The sequence below is a fragment of the Falco peregrinus genome, chromosome 10, assembly GCF_023634155.1.
Source record: "Falco peregrinus isolate bFalPer1 chromosome 10, bFalPer1.pri, whole genome shotgun sequence".
NCBI classification, from domain to species: domain Eukaryota; kingdom Metazoa; phylum Chordata; class Aves; order Falconiformes; family Falconidae; genus Falco; species Falco peregrinus.
The window spans coordinates 8,138,105-8,164,224 of NC_073730.1; the positions used below are offsets into that span (position 1 = coordinate 8,138,105).

Sequence of the window (26,120 nt, forward strand, 5' to 3'; positions counted from 1 at the left end):
CCGGGAGATGGGAGCTGTCAGCTGGCGCTGGTGATGGGCAATTGGAGGGGCTCTGCTGGCCTCGGGGATGTCTCCTTGTTGGGTCTGAGCTGCGGGTGGGCATTCAGCTTGGAAGGGTGGGGTGGGAGATAGTAAGTCAAGCCCATGTCGCCAGTCCACAAAAATCAGTGTTTCTTGCCCCTGCTTTTTTCCCCATCATGGAGTGGGAGCTGCGGATGCTGTCCCCAGAGCAGCTGCCTGTGCCCCAGCAGCACCAAAGGCGTCTCAAGCCATCGGTATCTGACTGCTGCTCTCAACCTGGTTTTCAGGGCTTGGTTCTGGGAATCAGAGGGTCCTGTCATGGGGGTGGAGAAGAGGGCGATGAAGTAGCCTTCATCCAGCCTCAAAATCCCTCCCTTGTCCCCCTGACTCCTCTTACGGCCCTATCCTCACAGCACAGCGTGGGGACAGCACGAGCGGCCAGGCAGTGCTGTGCCAGCAGCAAACTAATTGGGATGGTTACCTGGTTGTCCTTACTTGTCAGGGCTCCTGCCTCACTCAGGTTTTAATTATTATCGTTATTTCTGTCTTACCTGATGTGCTGAGGGCACGGAGCGGGGCCGCGTCTCTCTGGGAGCTGCTCCTATGAAGCACAAGGGGCTCTGCAGGATATGTGGTGCTGGGGTCCGGCTGGGGCAGTGGGAGGAGGGACAGTGGGTCAAAAGGTTCATGGTCCTCCTTAGACCTCCACCAGTCACATCCAGAAAAACAGTGGCTGGGACTTCTTCATGCTTAACTTGAGTCCTAAAGCTTCAGCTGCCCCAGCTCCATCCATGATTCCTGAGAGCGAAGAAATTGGCTCCTGCCTTTCTCAGCGTACTTTTGGGGAGTCTCTCAAGTTCTCTGCTTGGCAGACGAGAGAAATTTACATCTCCCTGGAGAGCCAGCACATTCTTGCTCTGGGTCTGCTCTGAAAGCCCCAGCCATTGAGGCCTCCACTTGCGTCTCCTTCCTTCAGCAGCATTGCCTCCATCCTTGACGCCCTCGAATGACCTTCCGATCCTGGGGTTTCTTTTGCTTTTCTTGCCATCCCAGGCATGCAACGAATTCACCACCCATGTGATGAACCTGCTGCGTGAGCAGAGCCGGACCCGACCTATCTCGCCGAAGGAGATAGAGCGGATGGTGAGCATCATCCACCGCAAGTTCAGCTCCATCCAGATGCAGTTGAAGCAAAGCACGTGTGAAGCCGTAATGATCTTGCGCTCCCGATTTCTGGATGCACGGTGAGTTCACCCCACCAAACCTTTCTCCCCACATGCTGTGCAATGTTGTTCAGGCCTGGGAGAGCTGTTTTGAGGTTCTAGAGTGAATTCAGGTCCATCTGAGGGGCCATGCCTCTTGGTCTTGAGCCACAGAGGCTATTTACCTTCCTTATCCTTTAGCTGTCTGTGGCTCAGCAGGGTAGGGGACAGCAATTCAAGACATCCAGCCTTTGTCTCAGGGAGGCTCCCAGCTGTACCTTGAGAATTGCACATTCTGTTTTTTTCTGTGGCAGAAGGAAATTCTGTGACTTGTTGCAGCAAACCTCTGTGGTGAAAATGGGCACTTCAGTTAGGGCTGAAAGCTAATCTGCCAGCCCATCGTGCCCCCTCTAGGTTCCTGTTCTTTTCCTTCTGTTTCCGTTGTCCCAGATTATTGATCTGCTGCAGAATTCTTCCACTGCCCAAGCTGGTTACGTGCAGCCGGTGGCTTGGCCTGCAGTTTGGGACTGGGAGGAGAGGCAGCCACACTGGGGGTACGAGGAAAGAGGTAGCAGATGTAACATGCAGCTGTAAATGGAACAGGCTTCCCCAAGGATATATCCAGCGCTGTTTTCTCAGCATGGAGCTTTGCAGAGTAGCAGTGATGGTTTTGGCCAGGGTAGCCAGGTGTTGGGAGTCACCTTCCCAGGTGGAGGAGCTGGGTGCCAACTTCAAGACTCTTCTGGGAGCTGGAGGATACAGTGACAATTTGCTTTGGAAGGTGCCGAGAGAGGAGTCACCAGCAAGGTGCAGACGAGAAGCTTCCAGGCCATGAATCTGTTGCACTCCATGCTCCCAGGAGCAGGGGAAGGAGGGAGAGAAGTGGGGGAAATCAGGGTATCTAAAATTGCATTCCTATTTCTGAATCCCTGGCACTGATTCCCTTTCCTTTTCCTTCTATTTCCCCCTCTTTCTTCATGCCAAGGCGGAAGAGACGAAACTTCAACAAGCAGGCCACGGAAATCCTGAATGAGTATTTCTATTCCCATCTCAGCAACCCTTACCCCAGTGAGGAAGCCAAAGAAGAGCTAGCCAAGAAATGTGGCATCACAGTCTCACAGGTGAGAGAGCTCAGAAATACAGCAAAGATGGCTACTAATGGGAAACCTTGGCGCGGCGAAGGGCACCCTGGACCACGGTCAAGTCAGTCATGGTGCGGTGTTGAGCATTTAATTACTAAATGAGTGTAGCGCAAGTTAGCGTTAAGTGGATGGGAGAGCAGATGGCAGACTTGCAGACTGAAGGCATGGATGGAAAAGGAGACTTTGGGAGAGGGTTTAGAAGGGATGAAGACTTCATAGAGCGACGGTTGTGTGTGCAGCCAGAGTGTTAACAGTGCAGAATGTGGTGTGAGACCCACAGAAGCAAAGTCTTCTCCTCAAGGAAACAGTGCTGAGCTGGCTTGCAAGAAGAGCTTCTTTGTGATGGAAGTCCATCAAGCCAAGGGGTGCAAAGGGAGTAGGAAGAGTTGCGCAGATTTTGCATGGTGAGGTAGAACGGACAAGATCCCGGTGGGAAGGGTTTGGGTCAGGTAGGGTTAACGGTTATAGTTTGTGCTCAAGGAGAGTGGGCTTTCTCAGGGTGATGGCTCTTTGTCATTGCTCTTGTGCTGCGGAACACGACATCTCCCTGACTTGCTTGTTCCTCAAAGAAAGGTGGTCAAGAAAAAATCGAATTATTTCCATACATTCAAGGCAGCCACATAGTTTCTGGAGTCTGTAGCTTTGACCTGGGAGCTGCTGGGGTTTGTGAGGAGTGTAGTCAGTCCTTGAAGTGTTCAGCTGTACATTGCTCGGGCCTGCCCTTCTTTATTTCCTCTCATTTTGGAGCAAGCTGTGTGATTGAAAGCCAATCTATACAGCCTCTGGTAGGCTTGTCCTCATGTGAGCTTAGCACTCCCTCTAGGCTCCCATTGCGTTCCCCATCTTGGGCTGCTTCCCAGCCCCAGGCACATGCCTGTTCGTCGCTTGAGTAAACTGAAGACAGCAGTAGCATCTGGTGTCCTTGTGAGAGCGTGTCTGCCTTCAGCAGGAGCAACAGGATCCAAGGGTAGGTGTCATCACCGTGTTGAACGCCTGCTGAGTGATTCCAGTTGCATCCCCTGGGTCAGAAGACCCAAACGTTGATTCTGCCCAGAGTTACCTACGAGAGATAGCACATATTGGCTGAAGTAAAACTACAGCTGTCCTGATGCTTCCCCTCTCACTTTTATTTAATTCATCTGTTCACACTTACAACTTTTCTCTCACAAAAAGAAAATGCCCAGGAGAAATCCTACACTTTTTTTGTTCGTGCTGTATCGTAGTTTTTGATCAAGCTGTATCAAGGCTGCTTTGTGCCTGTCTCCAGGATCTCCCACCCTTCTTCATCCAAAGAAGGTAGAAAAACACACATCCAGGTCTCTGTTTCTGCTGAGGTGGGAACATGGGACAGCGTGAATCTGTGCAAGTCATGAGCAGAGGTGATCTGAACTCAGAAGGCTGACCAGGGTAGGTAGGCTCTTTGCTTCACAAGTTTTAAGATGGAGATTGATTGTGGTGGCCGTTTATCCTGACTTCCTTCGCTGTGGCGCTCAGAGTTCACCCACCGGCTCCAGCATTTGAAGCCAGAAGAGCTGTTGTAGAGAGATGGCCAAGTGGGAAGATCACAAAGGAGCACGGTGTCGTTAATGAGAAAGCTGGACCGAGTGAAATGGAGGTCCTTGCAAACAGCACCTGCTCCTGGTGCCGTTGAAACGTGTGCTCCCAGATCTAGGTTGGGTGCTGTTCTGAGTCTCTGCAGGTTGTATTTTCTTTTCCCTGCTCTGCAGCAGCACAGGATTGGGTACCTGCAGTTCAGCAGCAAATAAATTGGTGGATGAAGTGACTCCTGTGTAGAAGCTGCTGAACGCTCTAGGAGCACTGCAGATAGAAAGCATCACAGGAATAAAAACATAGAGGTTTCAGTTATCAGCACCCAAGCCAAAACAATTGTTTCCCTAAGATGAGGAAAAAATCATAAGCTTCCCAGGACGAGCCTCCAGTATTGTCTTTTGTCTTCTGTGTCTTGGTGCTTGGACAGTCCATTTGGAAGGGGGAGCACTGATGTAAGCACAAAGGGAGAATGTCCTTGGAGTCCCACCAAAGAGGTTGAGCTGCTAGCTCAAGGTTGCAGCTCCAAGCAGTCCTAGGAGCGCTGGAGAGTTGCAGTGTCCTCTGGCGTTTGCCCATACTCTTCATCCTGATGAGATTTCTCAAACGAGGTTAGTAGCGGCTGGAAGTTGTCTTCTGCTTAGAGACCTGCATGTGAGAAGACATTCCTGATTCTCTGTGTTCGTGTTGTTGAAGAAGCAGCTGAGAGCTACTTCCCAAACTGTAGGTTGAATTTTCCCATGTCTCCTCTGAAATTGTTTAGTGCAACGTAGTGTCCACAAGTGAACAGGATTACCATCAGCAGAGTACTGAGCAGGATTTGGGGAACGCTGGGTCCGTGGTGCTTTGGGAGGTACCCTGCCATTTTCCCTGGGAAGCAGTTCTGGCCAGGTACCACAGCCTGGTTTCACAGACTTTGAAGTTATGCTATCACTGTGCTGAACCTCTGACATACATACTTCAGGGTATTTATCCAGACACCTTGTCCAAAGTTGTCCAAGTGACCTTTCTGTCAAGCATTCATACTACTGATCCCAGGATATCAGCCTGACAGTCTGCAAGGACCACTGCTCAGACATCTCCTTTGAGTTTTCTGAGGTTCATCCATTGCGCTGCTGCAGACGCAGGGAAACGGCTTTTGCCAGGACTGGCATGAGCAGAGCGGCACCACTTCGTTCTGCCTTCAGGTCTGGGCCATCATTTTCAGCCGTCCTCATGACTTGTGAAGAATTTCATCCTGCTTCTTTACATTTGTTTAAAATAAACCCACTAGCCCCATTCAGCATGCACTTCTAGTCACTTAGACACATCAGGCCCATACCGGTCTCCGGGCAAACACGATGGAAACATCTCCTGCCTCTTGCCAAGGGACACACTTGTTCCCTGGGACCAAAGTTAGGCCATAGGACAAGCCCTGTGCTCCCTCTCCAGCCTTCCCCTGAAGCTCCTGGGTTAGGTAGTGGCTCACACTAAACCGTACAAAGCCGAGTTCAGCTGGAGGAAGAGCATCCACTTCTGACCTTTTGCACTGATTTCACGCAGATGGATCAAAAGCAGAGCTTCAGTGATCCCAAGGCAATTTTGTGTGTCAGCCGAGCCCGAGGAAGTTTGTTGGGTGTTCTTCCTGAAAGCCACAGCTGGCTTCTCCAAAGGGGCACCTGGGAGTCAGGAGATCCACCCCTGTCAAAGGGCTTCTGAGGAGGAGGCAAATAAAAAGTTCCAAAATGACACATACCTATTTTCAGATCGTGCAATTTCAGGGTCATTTGATTTTCTCAGGTTTTTTTAAACACGTCTGATGTTTTCATGGGGTGGGTCTGGCGGTTCCTGTGGAGCATCCCCTTAAGCTTAAGGGACATCTTATCCATAGAGGAACCACAGTGGACATCTCATCCATAGAGGAACCAGATACATCCGCGCAAACCCAGCGCTCCCAAGGTGGTCCCACCACCTTTCCTGGGCTTGGTGTCACTCACGTGGGTAGAAAGTGCTACCTTCGGCGGCTAGGAAAATGGGGGGGAAAAGGAATATGTACTGCTTAACCTGAACTAATCCACCTTCCTCACCCAGCTGCGCTTGCCGGAGCCGAAACGTTAACGTCTTTGTCTTCTCTTAAACTCGCTCTAGGTATCAAACTGGTTTGGAAATAAGAGAATCCGGTACAAGAAGAACATAGGTAAATTTCAAGAGGAAGCCAATATTTATGCTGCCAAAACGGCTGTCACGGCTACCAATGTGTCAGCCCATGGAAGCCAGGCTAACTCACCCTCAACTCCCAATTCAGCTGGTTAGTTTTTGTGGTTTTTTTTTATTTTGGGTCATTAGTGTTCGTTTTTTTGTTAATTTCCCCTCCTCCCTCTAATCTCTCTCTTATTTCCTTCTTTTAGTTATTTCAGTTTTTGTTTTCTGGTTTTGGCTGGCTCACTTTTGTGGTTTTTAAAAAACAACTAAAAAGAGAGATGGGTTTGGTTTTGGGGGTTATTTTGATTGGGGGTACTTTATTTTCTTTGCTTTTTTCCCCTCTTTTTTTCTTTTCTCTCTTTTTTCTCCTCCCCTTCCCTGTTCTGTTTTTCCTTGGAAAAATGATGTGAACAGACCTTGTGACTGACGATGCCATGTTGGGGATTATATGTATGTATGGTGAACGCAAAACCAGAAAAAATGATCTGAAAAAAGTTGCTGGGATTGCTTGCACTTATGTGGGGGGAGAAAAAAGAAGTGATTAAAAAGTTGTTGCGTAATGATTTTATTTCACTGGGGCTGAAAGCATGAGTGGCCCTAATGGATAAGCCCAGCATTTCTGGGATGTCCTAACTCATGCCATTTTGGGGGTTGTTTTGGGTAGATTTTTATCCTTTGATTTTCTTTCTGTTGTGGTTACCTTTGATTGCTTATATGACAGTGTCTGGATCACCTGCAAGAGTGTGCTCTGTGTGAATTTTATTTTCCTTTTGTGTCAACGTGATCCAGGGAAATCCATGGGTAGTTCCCTTCCCTTTCCCCCCTTCCTGCCCATTTGCTGTGGTTTCCATTTGTTTGTTTTGAGGGTCAAAGGCACAGAGCACTTTGTCCAGATTTCAACTCCTCTGCTAGAGAACGATGCTTAGTTCATGCGTGGTGCCTGCCACGAGGGTGGCCGACCCAAAAACCATCCTAGGCTGTGCTCAGTTGGTTGTGCTCCACTCCCAAGAGCAATGGAAAATTGGGATTTGATTAAACGGAGGGGAAAACATTAACTTTGTGGGTGCTGTGTACTTCGTTATCCACGTGAACATCTGCGTGCCTGTTTTTCTTTTTAGGGGTGGGAGGGAGAGTGGGAATGTGCCACGCTTGTGCCTTTGAGCTCAGTGTCTGCTCCTAGTACCCTTTCACTGGGGTGTGATGCTTGCTGTTACAGGTAGGCTACTAAGAGGAAAGAAACAGTGGGGGAGCAAAGGGGCTGGTGGGCAGCAGGAGAAGCTGGACATTAAGCAGACCACCAGTGGTACACCATGCAAATGCTGGTTTCTATCAGGACATGCTTCTATAGTGAGCACAACTCTGCCTGTGACAGATCAGAGGGATCAGACACCAGAAGCACCCTCAGATTGGGAGGTTTTGAGTCGAAAGTGAAGAGCCAGGGGGCAAACAAGGGGAGAAAACAGCAGCATGTGCCTGGCTGATCGTCCAAACCAGCCCTCCAGCAGGAAGGCAAAGGCAGTCTGTTACCCACGAGCTGATGTGGTCAGGGGGGTTCATCATTCTGGGCTGGGGAGCTCGCCCACACCTTGCAGGGACTCACGTGGATGGCTTGCACAGAAGCGAGTTGTAGGTTTATGCAGTTGAGCAGTGGAGAGAAGTCCCTACACACAATCCCCTTAATTTCCAGGGGACGTGTTACTTGCTAGGGGTCTGCCTCCCAGAGCAGGGATGCAGCTTTTGGTCAGAAATACTGCTGGAGGCATCTCTCCCACCTCCTCCTCACCCAGGGCTGCCTGCTGTGGCTCAGCTGAGGAGCTCAGAAGGCTCAGGTCGATGGTTTGCAGGGACAGATGGTTTGCAGGAATTTTGTTTGATTCTTTTCTTTTTGGTTTGTTTAAAAATGTCATCCTTTCCAAGCATCTCACTCAAAGTACCTGGTCAGGTGGGGTCTCTTGATGCTAACCCCCTCTGTAGAAAAGGCTGGCGGGTAGACAGCAGAATTGCATGCGTGGGGGGAAGTGCCTACTGCCTGTGATGCTGTCCTGCAGTCTGCATCAGCTTGGACCAAAGAGACACAGCTCTTCTTCTTTTCCTCTTTCTTCGACTGCTGTCAGATCCAGAGATCTGGAATAGCCAGGGAAGAGCTTCAGCTTGCTTAAATGGGTTTGGATCTGGCTTGCGTGTAGCGGAATAGGCATTTCCCCAGTGCCTGCCCAGCTAAATAGCGCTCTGGTGCAAAGCTGTTTCTTCGCCTTCCCCACAGGCAGTAACATGGCTGTTTCAAAGATAAATTGGCCGGTACCCTGCAGTAAACGGCTAAGATAATCCCTGGATAACACTATGCTTTCAAGGAAGGACAAACAGTCTTGTTATTAAGGGGTAAGACTTGAGCTCCTGGGTCCTCTTTCTGGCTCACTTGTCTGCGCTCCAGAAACATCGACCTCTTTTCACGTGCCTAATGTGGCGGCGGTGCTAAAGCAGCACATCGGTGCAAGGGGAGGTTGTGGGCCATGGAGATCCTCCTTCTGCTAGCAGCAAAGTGTTTCTAAGGTGACCCAGATCCCACCACCCTCCCTGCACGCTGCAGCAGCGGCAGAGCAGCAGGGAGGCCCCACTGTCAGCACTGCAGTAGTCTGTAGGTCAGCTTGCAGAGTGGGTTTGGATGTCCTTGTAAGTCCTCTCCTGAGAAGACAGCTGGAAGGGCCTCAGGATTTTATCTCCTGCAGTGGCATTCCTGGTTGAGATCTCCCCAGCTGAACCATGCAGATGCAACAGTTCAGTCAAGCATCCCTGCATTGTTACACTGTGGGTCAAAGGCATGTCCCGAGGACATCTGGAGTTGTGTGACCTCCCCTGCTTCAGGTTGTCCTGTAAGTGATAGCAGCAAGAAGCACGCCTGTACATGCTAGGTCTGAAATACCTGTCTGTGAAAGATTTTGAGGATGATGTCAAGGTCCATAAGCCACCCAGATGTGCTGAGTTGCCATGGGGGATGAAGAAGTGATTGAAGAGGTGAAGGACTAAGGCAGATGATGCCTCTCCTTTTACACCATGGACTTCTTTCTGTTTTCACATCATTGCTTGAGACTTCGGTGAGGAAGGAGTCTGAACAAAGGTAGGATTTGCTGGGAATTTGTAGGACCTTCCGGTTCAAATAAATTGTAGGGCATGTGGAAAGAAATAGAGCAGGCAGCGGACAGGTCACGAGATAGAAGTGGCCAGCAATGTGATCCCTGGAGGGCCGTGATGTTGGAAGAGGAGGTGGAACTGGATGCAATGGGACCTGGGACAGGAGCTAAATTCATTTCTGCTGTGGCTACGCAAGCCCATCTGTTCTCTGCATTGATGCCCGTGTTACCAGAGATCGGTGAATGGCTACAGTCAGTCAGAGAGATTGGCCACACATTGACAAGGGCAAGGATTGCATCTGTCTAGCCATCTGGCACGTTCAAAGCAGGGTCCCCCGTCCTCAGTCACCCAGGCCTGAATGTCAAACACCTTTTCATCCTGAATACACACAGTTGGGCTTTATCAGCCAGATGTTCAAATAAGCTGAGATGTCTGGCTCATTTGGGCTAACAACTCCCCATCCTCACTTTGATTGCCTGGACAATCTCAGCACAGAAACCACATGGCAAATGAAAGCTATTTCATGTGGGCAGACCCTTTTGCCAACCAGAGTCCTCTAGGGCCGCACACAGGTGATGACATCGAGTGAAATCTTCCATGCAGAGCAGCCAAAATTGTCCTGAACTGTTATTTTCCTGCTCACTCCTTTGTTTTGTAAAAGTCTTTTTGCAAAGCTGCTGATGGAAAGGATCATGTTGTCTGCAAATGTACTTCAGCAGAGACCTGATTGCTGCAACTTCTCTGCCTTCATCCCTTTGTGGCAATCACTTGTCAAGAGCACAGCGCTGGAGGGGACCCTGCTGCAGCAGAGGCTGTTCTGGTCATGGTCACACTGTCTCCAGTGTTGAATGGCAAGTGAAAAAGAACGAAAGTTCTGTTGGGTTATCCCAGACTTGTAGGCCTGCTATCAAACTTGGTGGCTTTGTCCAGCTGAGGAGCTACGTGGTCCATCAAGTTCCTCCCTCGGCTTTGGCCATGGTAGAAACACCAAAAAAAAGTTACAGGGCGAGTAAATTCTGTGCTGTCAATGCATATATGTCATTGCCATTGACTTCACACAAGAGTCTCGTATACATGACCAAAGCCAGCTTAAGTGGTTCAGTGAGCTGGATCTCTGGCTCATTGGTGGCAGGTGGTATGAGGCAGGAGATGAGGATGGCTTGATTTCAGCTCCAATGAACACCATTACCATGCTTGTTTTTTCTTGATGCCATTTGATTTATCAGATACTTCAGAGAAAAGGACTTACTAGAGGTCCTGGAAAATTTGAGGTGGAAGTAGAGACTGTCACAATGTTAGAGAAGACATTAGAGAAGCTGGAGAAGAAACTTTCTGAAGGCTGGAGAAGTGGTACAAGAAATACCAACAGGCAAGCTTTTGAATTTTTTTTAATTGGGAGGCAAAACTGAAGTGGATTTTGCTCATCAGAAATGTTCGAGGTGGAAGAGATCTCTTTGGGGACATTGTTTTGATGTAGGCTTTCACCCAGTGGCAAGGTCTGATGCCATAGTGTGTTCAAACCTTTCCAGCACTCCTCCTGAAGCTGGTGATGACCTGAGAGAAACTCAGCACTAAGGAATAGTGATGGTAGGGCTTGGGTTTGGTAAGATGTCTGGATGCTGAAGGCAAACCACTGTTCCACAGTGCTACAAGTCATGAAAAGTGTTGTTTTTTCTGGTGGGTTTTTTTTTTTTGGCCTACACACAATAGCATCAAGGGACTTCCATGCCAAGATCAGAGCCCTTTCCTCCTAGGTTCACAAGCTCAAAGGTGGTTGTTACCTCTCAGTTCTTAAGGAGCCCCAGGTCAAATTATGACCACTGAAGACCTTTGGTGTGTTCACAATGGAGCCTTTCGGTGGGACAGATTAAATATATGATGGAACCTTTTCTAGTGGAAGGATTTGACTTGTATTCCTGGATCTTGTCTCTGTGGAGGATACCAGAGTCTTAATTTTCAGAGCTCCTCACATTCCTGCCCCCTCTCCCACCCCAGTGGATCAGCCCCTCTTAGCCGTGTCTCTGAGACTTTGGGCCATCGTAATTTTCATCCATGGCTAGTACACAGGGAGTGGAGTGCTGAAGCAGCAGAGGGCTCTCTGCAATTACGGCTCTGATACAAATGCATCCATACATGCGGGGCCATTGGTATGCGCATATTTATCTTTGCATCCACATCAGCGGCAAGACATATTTACCGTTTAGATATGCACATATATTGTAAAAATCCCCTGTGCCAATAGCAGTGTATATCTTGTAAGTGACATCTCCAGCGCTCCTCATGATTTCCAAGACACCGGCGCTCTTCAGAACTAGAGTTTGTGGCTGTTTGTTTATTTTTATTTCCTCCCTCCCGGTCTCAGTTTTATGGCCAGGTTTGTTAAGTTTCAATAAAATACCGGTTAAGTTTATGGCATTTTTATTTGTTATTATTGTTATAATTTTCTTTTGGTAGGGGAAGGTGGGATGAAATGTTGCTCTGCGGGGGGCAGAGCGATAGCAGTGCCCTGTCAGGTGCTCAGGGATTCCCGATTCCTCTTCCCGGCTCTGCCACTGATTATTTGTGTGATCTGAAAGGTTTCTGCTCACTTCAAAGGAACAGGAGGATACTCTCCTCTTCTTGTGAGCAGTCGCTGCAAAGTCCTTTGGTTCTCAGCTGTGTGGGAGTACAAAGTCATGTTACTGCCCTGTGCTTTTATGCCAGCAGTCAAAGCGATGATTCAGAAAGCTGGGTAGGGAGCATCTTTGTGTGTGCAAAAAGGGCCCATCTTCCTGCTGAAAGCTGAGCCGGGTCGGGGTGGGCTATCCTCAGCCTGCCAGCTCGTTTTCCCAAGGTGGTGGGGGTTTTTTTTGCCTTAGAAGTAGCGAGTAACCTGAGAGGTCGGGAAGTGACAGGAGCCCTTTGCCAGCTGAGCAGAGGAGATGGTTACAGCTGCCTTCTGACTAGTCCCAGTGCTTTTAGCAGCGCTGTGGGATTGCTCTCTGGAACAGGTTGGGCAGGGTTGACAGTGAGCACAGGCAATGAGCTATTCCTGGCTCTGCTCTTTTCAGGCACCGGTGGGAGGGTCCTGATGCAAGACTCGCTGTGCTCAAGATGAGTCTTCCTCTTGACTGTCTTGGGTGTTGTATCTAGCAGCGATGTTTCTGTTTTCCTTCAATTCTGAGAATTGCCAGCACCTGACAATAGAACCAGGTGCAAAGAGAAGCAGCAGAGAGTTTAGTGAACGTGAAGTCTCCAGCATAGACCTCCCACCTGCTCCCTGATCTTACTTGGAGGTGGCATCCTTCAGAGGAGCCTCCCTGGGCCACCACAGGGCAGAGCTGGGGTCTTTGCAGAATGTTTCTTCCCTCCCCAGCAAAGGGAAGGGGATTGCCAGGTGTTTCTCAAGAGTGTACGCATGAGCCATAGTTGGGCAATTCCACCAGGACTGTGGTTGCCAGTCTTCCAAGTTGGAAGTGGCAGTGGAGATGATGAAAAGTGTATTTGGGGTTGGAGCTGAAAACGTAGCTGACCTGGGCCCCTGAAGTCTCTCCTTTCCAAGGCTAACGTCATGTGTATAACCAAACCTTGCACGTTGAGCTGTCTCACACTTAACGCGCTGATCTGCACGAGAAGTTCTGAAATAATCCCATAAAACCTTTTTATTTATTTTTAACCCACTTCCCTCCTTCCCCGCCTTCCAGTTACACGATGGGTTTGTTTCTCCTGTTCAGTAGTTGAGGAGGTACTCAGATATCTCAAAGCTGGAAGCAGAAAACCTTGCTTCTGCAAAGGCGGGATTTTTTTTTTTTCTTCTTTTAATTTGTGGGTTTTTTCTTCCTGATCCCACCCAGTTGTCTTCACCGTTATCATTTTTTAGCGTAACATGGGCAACTGGTGCATGCAGTGGGGAATTTGCTGACAGAGCTCGTTCTTCTGGGGCAGCTGGCCCAGGAGGGCTGTGACACCCTTGCCTTCTCTCATGGCCCCGCACGATGAAAGACACTTGCCACCGTGATGGGTCCTGCGAGTCTAGCTGAGGCACCTACACCTTTTTGCGAGTTCGGTGCGCTGTGGTTCCTACCAGTGGTGGGTTCCTGATGTCCCGAAGGCAAACCCCCCGCACCCCCCGCTCCCTGGCAGAGCTCCCGGTGGCTGGGTGGGAGCTCTGGCTGTGGAACTGGGTGGTGTCTGGATGTGCTCGCCCTGCGGAGCGCAGTGTGGGGTAGACTTACCCGGCCCGCTCTGAGCTTCTCAGAGCCAGCAGCAGTGTGGGCCTGGTTCCCCCTGCTGACAAGGCTTCCGCTCTCAATAGCGAGGCTTGCTTGGGTAATTCTGTTCTCCAGTGCAGTCTGCTGGGTGGACAGCTCCAAACCCTGAGATTTTTCAACGCTGCCTGAAGGATTTTGATGCCCTGAAGTGAAGGGGAAGGGCTGCCTGAGTCCTCCAGGCTGGGTTTTGTTTGTCTCGGTCGAAAGCATGAAGAATCCTTCCTCCAGCTGAGGAGCTGTTGAAGAATGTTCTTGGCATTGAGCTGTAACAACATGTGGCTTTGAATAACCTCAAGAGTGCATCCTTTTTTTTGCTTGCTCTGTTCTTCATACTACTAACCTGACTGTGTGTTTTGTTTTTGTGGTTGCTTTGCATGTTGTTCCTTCCTCTTGGCTGAGAGTCATGGGGTGGATCTTTTTCCTTTCTGTGATTCAGGTGCCTCACTCTTTCCTTTCCAGGTTCTTCCAGTTCTTTTAACATGTCAAACTCTGGAGATTTGTTCATGAGCGTGCAGTCTCTCAATGGGGATTCTTACCAAGGGGCCCAGGTTGGAGCCAACGTGCAGTCACAGGTAGGGACCCATCCGATGTACTGCCAGTGAATGCATTAGTGTTGGAGGAGCCTTTGATTGTATTGGCACTTCTCCCTCCCGTCCGAAAAGAGCAAATCTCAACCAGCACAAATGAACCAACCAACACTTTAAAAAGGCAAACCAAACTGAAAAAAAAACAACCAACCAACCAAAAAAAGCAACAGCAACAACCACCAAAAAAAATCAATCCAAAAGAAACCAAAACCAAACACCCGACCAAAGCAACAACCATGGTCTTGAGGAGACTTGCCCACACTTTGTGAATGCATTTGGCTCTGGCTTGATAGTCGTACTAGGAGGAGAGGAGGTTTAGGAGAACAGGCACGAACTCAAACGAAAGCAGCTGAGGTTTAGGTTCTGCTTGCTTTATTCTTCCAAGGGAAGGGGCCAGATGTTTGGACTGGTGTCTCGTTTTACAAGGCTTCCACTTACTCCTTTGATGCCAAACCAGGTGTCTGCTGAAAGGCAAGAAACGTTCAAATACACAGCTAGATTTTTTTTTTTTATTTTTATTAAAAAGCCACCCTTCACCATCTCTCCACCCCCGCCAAAGCACAGGCACTCACACCACCCATGTACACAGCAGCAAGACAGAGCGAGGGAGCTTTGAGCAGCGTTACTGAAATGTCAACCCATGCTTTGGGCAAAAAGAAAGAAATTCAAATACCCAGGAACTCACTCAGATCTCCCACCTCCCATCCAATGTCCAGATGTGCCATGAGTCCACTCCCTGGCATCTAAGGCTCTGTACTGTGTTGAGAGAGACAGCCACTCTGACACTTCTGCATTGGGCAAGGAGAGCTCTCTAAAGCTGAGGTTGCTCCCCTCGCAGTGCTGGACGCAGAGCGAGCATCTCATCCGTGGGCGACGGGACATGCTCGCCACGCATGGCGCTGCTGGGGCTGGGCTGGGGGAGTGGAGGGAGAGGAGCGGGGTGCCCAGAGGAGAGCTGCCGGTGCCTTTGCCACGGTAGGTATATTTCCTTTCTGGGCCCTCCAAAACGAAGGTGCTCGGCCGACTCCGAGGATCTCCTTCCGCTGCCGTGACCTTCCCAGTGCGTGGGGCCAAAGGGTGGAAGGGGTAGGAATGTGGGTGGAGCAGTGGTGGAGCCGGCCACAGCGACGTGCTCCAGGACGTCCCACCCCACGTTTGCCACGCTCTAGACTGGGGACCAAGGAGAGCGTGACGGGGCTGCCGGGGCAGGCGGGGGGTGGTGAGGGAGGCTGGAGCAATCCTCTGGCTCGGCTCTCGCTGCAAGACCAACTGCGGTTCTCTTTTACCCCTCTTTAAAGATATACCTTTATTTTTATTATTGTTATTATTGGTACCGTTTGTTTTTGTCTTGCCAAAGATGAACTGAAGCGGCTTAGCCCACTAACGTTTCGTTCACTCTAATTTGTGTCTTTGTTGTCGTTGGTCTGTTTAGGTGGATACCCTTCGCCATGTTATCAGCCAGACAGGAGGATACAGTGACGGACTCGCAGCAAGTCAGATGTATAGTCCGCAGGGCATCAGTGTAAGAAAAAAAAAAAAAAGGCTTGGGTTCTTGTTTTTTGGGCTTTTTTTTTTTTTCCATTTTCATTTTTGTTCTCTCACTACCAATTATTTCAAAGCCATAGGGCTCAGAATGCCACTTAGTAGGACTTGTCTTTGCTTTTACGGTCACCTAGTTTATTGCTTCTGTATCGGTGATGCCAACGGCAGAGCTTTGCCCACAAAAAAAGTGGCGACCGGGCAGGCTTTGTGCAGGCAGCTGGCGTCTAGGACTGTCACAGCCGATCAGCGTTTGCCCGGCACCTGCGGCCACACGCGCTCGGCCGAGAGGAGCTGCTAAACAGGTGACACCTCGTGTAACCACGGTGGGGAATGTCACCACAAACGCCCCGGTCCAGAGATGGCTCCACGTGGAGGCCAGTGGCACCATCCTGGAGCAACCATCTAAAAATAACCCATCCCTGCCTGGCTGGCATCCGAAAGCGTGGCGGCAATGGGGTTGGCAGCAATAACAATTGTAAATAAAAGGAGGAAAAAAACCCAAGAAAGCCAACCAACATTAACCCAAGAAAACCTCGCCCAACCGGGCTGGGGGAGGATGCGAGGGGGAGGGCAGTCTCTGGAGCATCTTCTCCTTGTTCTTGGGTGTGCTGGCGGGTTCTGACTAGCATGAAAATTCGTAGCGACAAGCTGTGTCGCACAGGGGGAAATTGATCAGACACACACAAGGAGAACCCAGTGTAGATTCGGGACAGCAATCCAACTTCATTTCTCAGATCAATCGTCCGCCATCTCAGCGGTGGTGACAGCAAGCTGGGAGAAGAGAGCAGCCTGGAAAAGGAGGCTGTGAGCGCTGAGTGGGTGGTGGCAGTGGTGTCCGGGCTGGCACGGAGGAGGGGACGGCTAGCCCTGGATGTGGCTGGCTGCCGCTGTCCCCACTGAGGAGGCTGAAGGTTGAGGTGTGGTGGTCTTGGGCTGAGCAGGACGGTGATGGTCCTCCAGGTGGGATGGTGGTCCTGCAGCTGAGCACCCCAGTGGGGTGTACCATCCAGTCCCATCACCTTGGGACTCGTGCTTTTGTCACCTTGCGTATGACCATCTTCAGGCCATCGGTGTGCCAGCGGCCACTGTGGTCACGGGGAGAGGGTGCGGGGAGAGAGGTGAGGCGGGACAGGGGGCTGCGCTCCCCTTTCCTGCGGGCGCCGGGGCTTAGTGGGCGGCTTGACGTCAGGAGGCAGAGGCAGGGAGGATTTGTGAAGTAATGTAATTGAACATGTGCAGATAATTATGTCTCATTACATAAGCCCGTTGCAAAAACGGCACTTGGAAATGCCACATGAAAGAGCCTATCGTTCTGCATTAATTTCTCCGTGCACTGAATTTATTCCCTTTCTGGCTTTTTAATACTTGGAGAGTAAATGAATTGCAGGATGATCATGATAAGAGATGATACTTTTGTATAAATTAAAATACCCCCAAGGAAAGAGGCTGAGCTGATTACAGTTGCAGTTGGCTTGGAAAATAACAGTGGGCTGGGTTAAGCCAAAATTTTGGGGGGAGGGTTGCTGCCGGGGATTATGAGGCAGGGAGGGGGCAATGGGGGAAGAGGAGAAGAAAGAGGTAGTGGAAACTCAAAAGCCAAATAGGACAAGGAGAGCTGGGCTGGTGTTTCTGGCTGTGGTAATGGGAGAACCAGTGTTACCATGAGCAGCACTGGGAATCGGTGAGCTGAGAGCGGCAGGGGCTCAGTGGTCCCCCCTGTGCTTCCCAAATGGGGATCTGGCGTGATGGCTCCTCAGGCTGGTTTTCCAGGAGGACAGACGCCCAATTTGGCCCGATTGGATGTTGTTCAGAGAGGGACAGAGTGGCAAGTGGGCAAAGGGACCACCTGGGTTTGCGGGTGATGCCTCATTTTCCCATAATGCTGGGGTGGGCATGGGGAGCAAGGCAGGGAGTCCAGAGCTGAGCAGATAGTTTAGGAAGCATCTTCTGGGTTGTCTGGATTGTCTGTCTGTTCCCAAATGTTTTCCTTCCCCCGTATCCTGGGCAGCATGTTCCTGCCTGTAGCTTTTATTGTCGATGTCTTCCCATGCAGCTAGGTCCCTTGATGGGTGCCAGTCTGTCTGCTCCTGAAAGTGTGGCTGCCCCCTGGGAAGCGTTGGTCCTGGGCAGGGTCTGGGCGAGCTGCTCGGGGTAGGCAGGGTGGCTGTCTCGTAGAAGGCAGGGCTTCCCTGCCTCTCCCCTGAACCCCTTAATGCCAAGGAAGGGCAGCGGGATGCAGAGGAAAGCTGCTAGTGACACAGAAAGCTGCCGTCTCTGCATCACCCGAGCATCCCCGTGAGCTGGAAGGAGATGAGCCGAAACCTAGTGAAGAGCCCTGTCACAACGATGTCTGCACGGGGCTGAGGTTAAGTCATCCCCGGAGCCCGTCAGGGCTGGGAAGTCAGCGGCAGGTTGCCCAGCTCTGCTGCTGCAAACCTTGGCAGGGTAGACAGCGCTCGGGGTTTGCCTTCCTTGATGGAGGATGAATTTTTAAATGTGTGTAAGTCATGACAGCTGAGAGCAGGAATCTACCCGAAGCCTGGTTCCCTCCATGGCTCTGCTGCTCAGCGGCTGACAGACCGCTCCGCGGGGCGAAAAGGGCTGGAGTCAGTTCTGCATCGTTAGCAGGATAATGGGCGATGTCCCAGCCATTGTGATCTCTGTGACCCACAGTGATGGCTGAGGCAGAGTGAGAGCAGCCGCCTTCTCCTCCACAGGTGGAAACCGCGTCAGGCAGCACCGGTCCCGGCAAGGGACGGGGATGCTCCTGGGTATGGAGGGGTGGTAGAGGCAGGAGCTGTCTTGGTGATACCCAGCCTTGGGTAGCACTGAGAGGAAGGAGGGACCCTCCCACCTGCAAGGTGAGGTGTTTGGGGCCAGATCCAGCCCTTCTTGCAAGCTTTGAGGTTGAGGGGTTTTGCACCATTAAGTGAGAGATGTTAAGTGTCTGGTCCCTCTGGACTGGGCTTGTTGTGGGGGTCCAATATGTACCCGGCCGGAGGTCCCTGGGGCTGGGAGTTTCAAAGCATTTAGGTGTCCAGGCTCTGGCAGGTTGCAGTAGAAGTTGGATCTTTAGTGCTGTAATTCTCTGGAGAGTCCCAGCCCAAAACATCGCCCTCCTGCCGCTGCCCAGTACATCCACAAAGTGGTTTAGTTCCCCCATCTGCTGCTGAGTGAATGAGCTATAGCCATCTTAAAGCAAAACCCTTTCAGAAATTTGGGTTTGGACTTGATTTAATTCAATTTATAGATGATTTAAAAGTCTAAAATGAGGGGCTGTTTCTAAAGTTCATCAGAGTGCAAGCTTTTGGATTTGAAAGGGCGGTTGTGCCAAGCTGTGCCTATTTTCAGAGTAGTGTGTGTGACCGTGGTGGTGGTGGTCAGCGGCAGGGCATGCCCTTGGGTTTTGCATCCACTCTTGTTGGCAAGGATTGCCAGGCACTGGTACCTCTAGGCGGTGAGACTTCCTCGCTTGTTTGTGGGGGTCTGCGTATGTACCCAGCCAGAGGTCCCTGGGGCTGGGAGTTTCAAAGCATTTAGGTGTCCAGGCTCTGGCAGGTTGCAGTAGAAGTTGGCTTCTCTGGCTTTTCTACGAGGAAGTAGAAGTCTTCCTCGCTCGTGCCGAGACCCTTTTCTTTAAGAATTTGAGCCTTGAAAAGAAAGTTTGTTGCTCTGTTCCTCAGCAAGGTACCATTCGCCATCACGATCAACCTATGGTTCATGACCATGATCACAAGCTGGGATATAGAAATGGGTCTGGCAGGGCTTCAGTGCCCTTGGTGTGTCCTGAAGACTGCCACTGTGACCCTTGGGAAGTGGTGGCCAGTCGAGGCTGGATTCTCTGGTGTGTACTAAGAGCTTCAGTACGCATCGTAAGACCCTGACACAAACTCTTAGAAGTTCAGAGGTCTGAAACATCTTAGAGACTACTCCCCGTCTAAGACTTGCTGGTATCTGGTATGTTTGGAGGCTGACCTGACGTCCTACCCCATCGAGAGCGGGACAAGGATTTGGTCACAGAAGGTGGGGCATCCAGACAGCCTCTGTGTGAAGCAGAAGGAGCCTTTAAAAATTGGCAGAAAGTCATCTCCCAGCCCCACGTAGGAGGCCCGGGCGGAGAGCCAGGCAGACTTGCTGGAGGTGACAAAAATGCCGTGAGACCTGTGGAAATGGGCACCAAAACCAGTTGCTTCAGCAGTTCATCACCGGAGGTCCACTTAGTGGAGTGGTGCTCTACTTGGACAGTCACCAAGGCCTTGCCCGTGTTCTGGCACCAGAAGGTGGCATATGAAGAGGAGTCTCGGAGACCATTGCTCTGTCTTTGGCTTCTGCCCCACCTGAAGATGTCACAGCTGTGTACAGGGGGCTCCCCAAGGAGCCACAACCTCCTCATAAGACTCCCTCATCTTTAAGGGAGATTCCAAGCAATTTGCTGCAGTCAGATCCCAAGGGATCTCCGTGCTCCGGAAAGAGGCAGGGCCAGCTGGGTGGAATCGGATGCATCCTGCACGTGGCTTGGCCTGTGCAGCAAGGGGGTGAACTCCAGAAAGGAGGGGTGAGTGTGGATGGTGCCTACATGCCCTCTGCCTGGGGAGGGATCCGGCCTCCTCATGGAGGGCTTGTCCATACCAAAGGGTGGCATCGAGATGGGGCCTCCTTTCCATTGCTTGACCCATAACCTGGGACCTTCTCAGGCTGGGGGAGCAGGAGGGTGTGGGGTCTGTGGAGGGTGCCCTGATCCAGGTCAGCCTCTCCCCGAGATCTTGCCTTCCTGCTGGATGCAACCGAGATGGTCATCGGCAGCACAGACTCCTGCAACACACGAAGGGTGATTCCCAGTCCGGAGTACCATGGGGCTCCCCAGCATTTTGGGGGGGCAGGGTGCTAAATATGGAGGCACCACAGTTGCTGTCTGCAAGATGCTCTCCCTCTCGCTCCTTCCAACTGTGACTGGCACGCAAAAGCCTCACTAAAAATAGTTGAGCACAATAGGGACGGAGCCCTGCTCTGCACGGCCCCCTCCGCTCTCCCCCCTCCTGCTCGCTGTAATGACCCTGCAAACACTAAATGGCATCTGAGTGCATTAAGCAGCAAACTCTCCGGTGACATAGCAATTACGGCTCTGAAATAGATTTGGTGCGTCACGGAAGATAAGGGTTTTGAAAGTTTCTGTTGTGATTATAGCTTGTAACTCCAACAAATAACAGGCTTGGTAATAAGAGGCTGCCAGCACAGCTATTGTGGTTCTCTCTCACTGATGGCACGTAAATTGCTATTAATGTCCTAAGTGTACTTGAATATGCCAGTCTCGGGGCGGTAGAGTTGGCTCTGTGTCTCTCTTTACGTGGCCTGTCGTTGTCGGGCTGATAATCTACAGTAATTGCTGCCTCTTGCAGTGGTCCAAGACGTGTAAGGGTAGATATTGCATCTCAGGGAGCGCAGGGACGGTGGGTTGGGGCCCGGGTGTGGGTGGAAGCTGGTGGGGGTGGTGGGCACGGTGAGCCCAGGGTCTCTGCAGACAGGCGGCATGCAGTGCTGGTGATGTTTGTGTATATTCTGGGTTCATGCTTGCACCCAAAGTGAAGCAGAGTGGGGTTTACTGACCTGCTGGCAAGCTCAGGTCACGATTCCTGTCTTCCCTGCTGTTGCCTGAACCCCTTCGCACAGGTTCCACGTGCGCGTGGAAGAGCACACAAGCCCGTTGCGTGAGTGCACGCCTTTGTCCTTTCTGTTCTGTGCATGTCCTGCTGTAGGGTGGTTTCACCCCTCAAAACACGCGTTCCCGCGCCGCACCCATGGTCGGCTCTTTGCTCCCACCTCAGCTGCCTCTCGGGCAGGTAGGAGCTGCTCAGCAGCATGGACAATCCACTGGCGAGTCCTGCACGGCTGCTCAGCACCTCGGGGCGATGAGGATTTTCCTACCTTTACCCAGCTTTGGGGGCCTCTGGGCCAGTGAGGGATGATGCCGCGTGCCAGGAGGCGGCAGGACAGGCAGCCAGAGAGGGCAAAGCAGCCCGGGCATGTCTAGAGCGGGACGGCGACTGCCGCCAAGTCAGTCCTGGGCAGTGGTTGGGAAGGATTAATTAGCTGAGCACTCAATCAATGTCAGAGTGGGCAGAGGATACAACATCTGCTCCTCTCCAAAGGGGATGGCAGCCGCGGAGGAGCAGCTTTTGTCCCACTGCTGGTTCCTGTCTGGGGCAGCCAGGGTTGTCCCATAGCTCTGCTCTCAAGAGGCTGGAGAGTTTGTCTCTGCGTCTGCTTTTAGGAGAAGCGGCAAGTTGTCCACCGTGCTTTGCTGTACAAACCCTCGGATGAGAGAGATGTATGTGGTGGTAGCACCTGCCTTGTGCTGTGGCTTGGGGTCCCTCGAGAAAGGGTGACAGGGAGCGTGGAGGACCAGCCCCAGGGCAGCAGAAACTTGTTTGTGGTTTTACTGCAAAGCAAGGTGGGCAGTGGGAGCAGAGAGGTGGCCCAAATACCTGAAAGCAGCCTTCAGGGTGGCGGGAGAGGTGTCTGGGCAACGTCTTCCCCACAGCAAGGCTTGGTGCTGGCGGCTTCCCCCCCGCAGAGGGACCGTACAGCATGAGGGATGCCCGGAAGGTCAGCGAGGGGGTAGTGCATGGAGCTGTGCTGGGGGACACGGCATGGCTCAGCAGTCCTTTGGGACCCGTTGCTTGTTCTGCATGTTCATAGCACCTGGGTCCAGATAACACTCCAGGATGGGGTTTCTGGGGTGAGGTGTTTGCTGTCCATATGGGAAAGGGTCCGATTTGTGGGTGAGCAAACCCCAGACAACCAGGGCTCAGAGTTTCTGCAGAAATTCCTATTTTTTAAGGGACAGAATTTCCATGAGCATTTGCAGTTTATCAAAACCCATGTTTTCAACCAAGTTGTTTCTGGCCTCATCCCACTGATGTAGCTGCATGGTCTGTGGTGGGATGGGGAAGCCAGAGGGGGCATCTTTGCCTCCTACATCGGCCCCTGCTGAGGGAGAAGAGGGAGGTCCAGGGTGGATGGGTGGATCGGGTAGGGCCAGGCACGCTGCTAGGTGACTGGTCTCTCCATCTTTCCCTTCCTGCAGGCTAATGGAGGTTGGCAAGACGCTACTACCCCATCGTCGGTGACCTCCCCCACAGAAGGCCCTGGCAGCGTTCACTCTGATACCTCCAACTGATCTCCCAGCAAATTGCATCCCTGGCTGAGCCGGCCCCGGCGGGGGCGGGAGGGGAGGGGGCCTCTCCTAACACCGCAGCAGTCAGACTGGAGGTGAACCCAATCAGCACACACAAGAAGACTCCTTCTCTTCTCTTCTCTTCGTCGGGATGCTTTTTTCAGCCAATCTGGACACTTCTTTATACTCTCTTCCCTTTCTTTTCTGGGTAGAAGCCGCTCTTCCCCCTCCCCGCCACTGCCACAACACCAGTCCCTTCCCCTCATCCCTTCCCACCGAAGAATATGTCAACAGGTGGAAGGATTTTAAGGAGGAAAAGCAAAAATCAACTGCCACCACACCAAACAGCCCCAAAGCAGTGTACGGCCTCGGGCTGGGCGTCTTTCTGAGGAGCCACAAACGTACCTCAGCCACGTCTCGCTCCTTTACTAGCAGGCAGCCCCCCTCGCCCCTCCCCGTCTCTCAGGCTACCTCTCCGTAGGGAAACACCTCTCCGTAGGGAAATGCCACCACAGCCCTGCTGTCGCCTCGCCTCCGCCAGCCCTAGCCACAGCCAGCGCATCGCCTCCGTGTGCCCAGCCCTGCCTCGGTGAGCTGCCCCTGGGGCACTGCCGGTGACGGGGTGGGTGGATACAGCCCCCCGTACACGTAGGAGAAGGAGCCAGTGTTGCTCCCCTTCGCTTCCAAAAGGTACTTGGCCCATTCCCGGCCTGGGGGAAACAGCCGGCACTCCCTGGTCCCTGCCCTGCTCCGCCACATCCCGCTGGCTGCTGTGAGCTGGGTGAGCCATGAAACCCCACCGTCCTCCCCGCCTGCTGTTGGAGGGGAGGAAAGGAGGGAAGGAGACAAAGCAAAGGCGGGCAAGAAATAGCCATCACTGATAACGAAGGCGCTGAGCACCTCCGCGATGTTGTTACAGGATCAGGTCTGGATGATTGATGGGACCCCAGCAGTTTTCTCACAGCACCTAGGGAGGCTGGCAGTGGAATTTTCCTGGTGGGGAGAGTGTCGTGGGGTGTCGGCTTATGGTTCTGGGAGCATGCTGCACTGTGGAAGAGGAGGAGGTGGGTTCCCCAGTGCAGGGAGGACCTGATGGCACCCGCTGCATTCCCAAAGCCTTGCTGGGCAGGCAGCAAGGGATGGGCAGCAGGATGCCGGAGGCTGGATGCAGCGGGGTGAGCGCAGCAGGTGCTTTTGGTAACGGTTAATGCAACAGGTTTGCTTGAGGGTGAAGCTCTGTAGGACGGGTGAGCGCCCTGTTTGGGGATGTCTTTCTGCTGAAGCTGCTGGTTTTATCCCAGGAGTTACGGGCAGCAGTATCCCAAGCCATGGGAGAACTCATGGGATTTTCTGCCCAGCTTTTCTGGTCTGTTCTTTGGACAACCAGCAGTGGCTGTTAAGTGAGGCTTCCCCCTGCTGAAACACTCCTTGAGGCAGCCGGTGCTGGCAGGACATGGCTTTCGTTGAAGAGCAGGGTGAGGAGGCACCAGTTTGCCCAGGGCGACGGGCTGAGCTTCTTGCTGGGGCGGTACTTTTGGCCAGAGGTTGTTCAGCAGGCGCAAGGACGCTGACCCAGCCCACGGCAAGACCTGAGTGCTGTGGGGACTGGTGTGGGTGCAGCATGTCTGGCACCTTGTGATGTATCCAAATGCCTCTTGGCCACATCTTGTGCTCTTCCACATCCGTGCCCGCCCTGCCCGTGCCGGCACTGGCCATCTCGAGATGGGAACTGCCAGTACAGAGCAGCGTTAAGCAGGAACCATTTGAAATTAAAGCTCTGCCAAAATAATTTCCATCCTTCTGCTGGAAAAAATAATGGTGGTTGGCCTGCCAGCCATGGAGGTGGTGTGCCCACAGCTCCGGCACGCTGTCACTGTGCAGCACGCGGCCAGCAGCATGACTCACCTGAAGCGGCAGTGAAGCCTGCCTTTCCCTGGGGAACAAGCCCGGAAGGCTCCAAAACACCCGCTCTCAAATGTGACCTTCCCCCGAACGCAAAAAGTCCCGGTTGAGTGCATTTTCTGTTTCTGAGCTGGTGGCATCAGAGTAGGGTGCAAAAGGTGGATGAGAAATGGCACAAGCTGCTCTCTGCTTGGTTTTTGTGTCTCCAGCCGTGAGACACTCTCTGCTCCTTCCACATGCGTACCCGGGGATGGGGCCGTGCCACGGAGCGGGATGCGACGTGCGAGGTCTAGGGCTGCCTCCCGGTTGGGATTACACTAAGAGCAACGAGAAGGTTGTTTCCCTGCGAGGACACGGGTTAGGAGGTGCTCCTCATCAGCCTGAGGAACCTTCCCACTCTCCTCCTCCTCCTCCTGTGGCCTCCCCCAGTGCAGCTTTGTAACTATTTCCAGCTTATTTTACGTGAAACCCTTCTGGCAAAGTGTTTCAGGGACGCAGGACTGGGTCAGGTCTGTTCTCCGGAGCGGCAGCAGTGCCGTGCCTGCCGGAATGCCGCCGTACCTCTTGGAAACCAGCCGGGAAGGAGCTGAAACAACCCTCTGAACCGGGGCTGCCTGCCCCTGCCCTGCCAGTGCTGCCCCTCCTGCCTGCAGCCCTGCCCGCAGCACCCCTGCCCGCGCAGGGCGCTCGCCCCTCCACGGTACTTTGCAAATCACCTCCTGGGTTCCCCGGTTGGTCCCTCCGGTTCATGTTGGCGTAGCTGCTTGCTTGCCTTTTTCTTTGCTTTTTTTTTTTTTTTTTTTTTAATTAATTTTTGGGTTTTGTTTCTTCCTCCCCTTCCCGCCCACCCCCAACCCTGAGTGTTGTGGGTTTTTTTCTTCTTCTTCTTTTTCTTTTTTATTATTTTTGTTTTCTGCCCAGAAAAACCTGACTTCGATACCAAAAAAAACAAAACAAAAAAACAAAAAACAAAACAAAAAAAAAAACAAACAAAAAAACCTGCAGAAACTCAAAAAAAATAAAAACAAAAAAAAAACACAAAAAAAACTCGACGATTCTTTCAGCTTTATTAACATTTTCCATTGTTTCTTGCGATTTGTGTCTCGTTCTTTGTAGTATTGATGATAACGAACATTTGATAATGAATGTTCTTGTATATTCAGATAAAGGAGAAAAAAAAAACCAAAAACGCAGTCGGAATTTAATAGTGTTTATAATAAAAGAATAAAAAAATGACCCTCTTAGCACGCAAAATTGAACAGGGGGAAGGTGCCATCCCTGTTCTTTCTGTGGCAACAAGCGCTTCATTCCTGTATAGTTTATAACATCAAACTACCTACGTTCATCTTCTTTTTTTTTTTTTTTTTTGTTTGTTTGTTTTTCCCATGGTTTGTTTTTTTTTCTTCCCATTTTCTCGCATTTGTGAATTAGTTCAAGAATGC

General features: G+C 51.6%; 1 protein-coding gene across 3 annotated transcripts in view; it reads left to right on the forward strand.

The window, feature by feature from the left end:
* PBX1 (PBX homeobox 1) overlaps window positions 1-25,914 on the forward strand; it is a 133,855-nt gene extending 107,941 nt beyond the window's left edge. For 2 of the 3 annotated variants that reach the window (XM_027792166.2, XM_013302282.3), the window contains 6 exons: window positions 1,075-1,265; window positions 2,209-2,344; window positions 6,041-6,200; window positions 13,933-14,045; window positions 15,493-15,582; window positions 22,687-25,914. In XM_027792166.2, coding sequence (XP_027647967.2) covers window positions 1,075-1,265; window positions 2,209-2,344; window positions 6,041-6,200; window positions 13,933-14,045; window positions 15,493-15,582; window positions 22,687-22,779 — 783 coding nt within the window. In that variant the 3' untranslated portion in view covers window positions 22,780-25,914. The remainder of the gene's footprint in view (window positions 1-1,074; window positions 1,266-2,208; window positions 2,345-6,040; window positions 6,201-13,932; window positions 14,046-15,492; window positions 15,583-22,686) is intronic. The other variant, XM_027792167.2, reaches the window with a different exon arrangement.
* The last annotated feature ends 206 nt before the right edge of the window (window positions 25,915-26,120 follow it).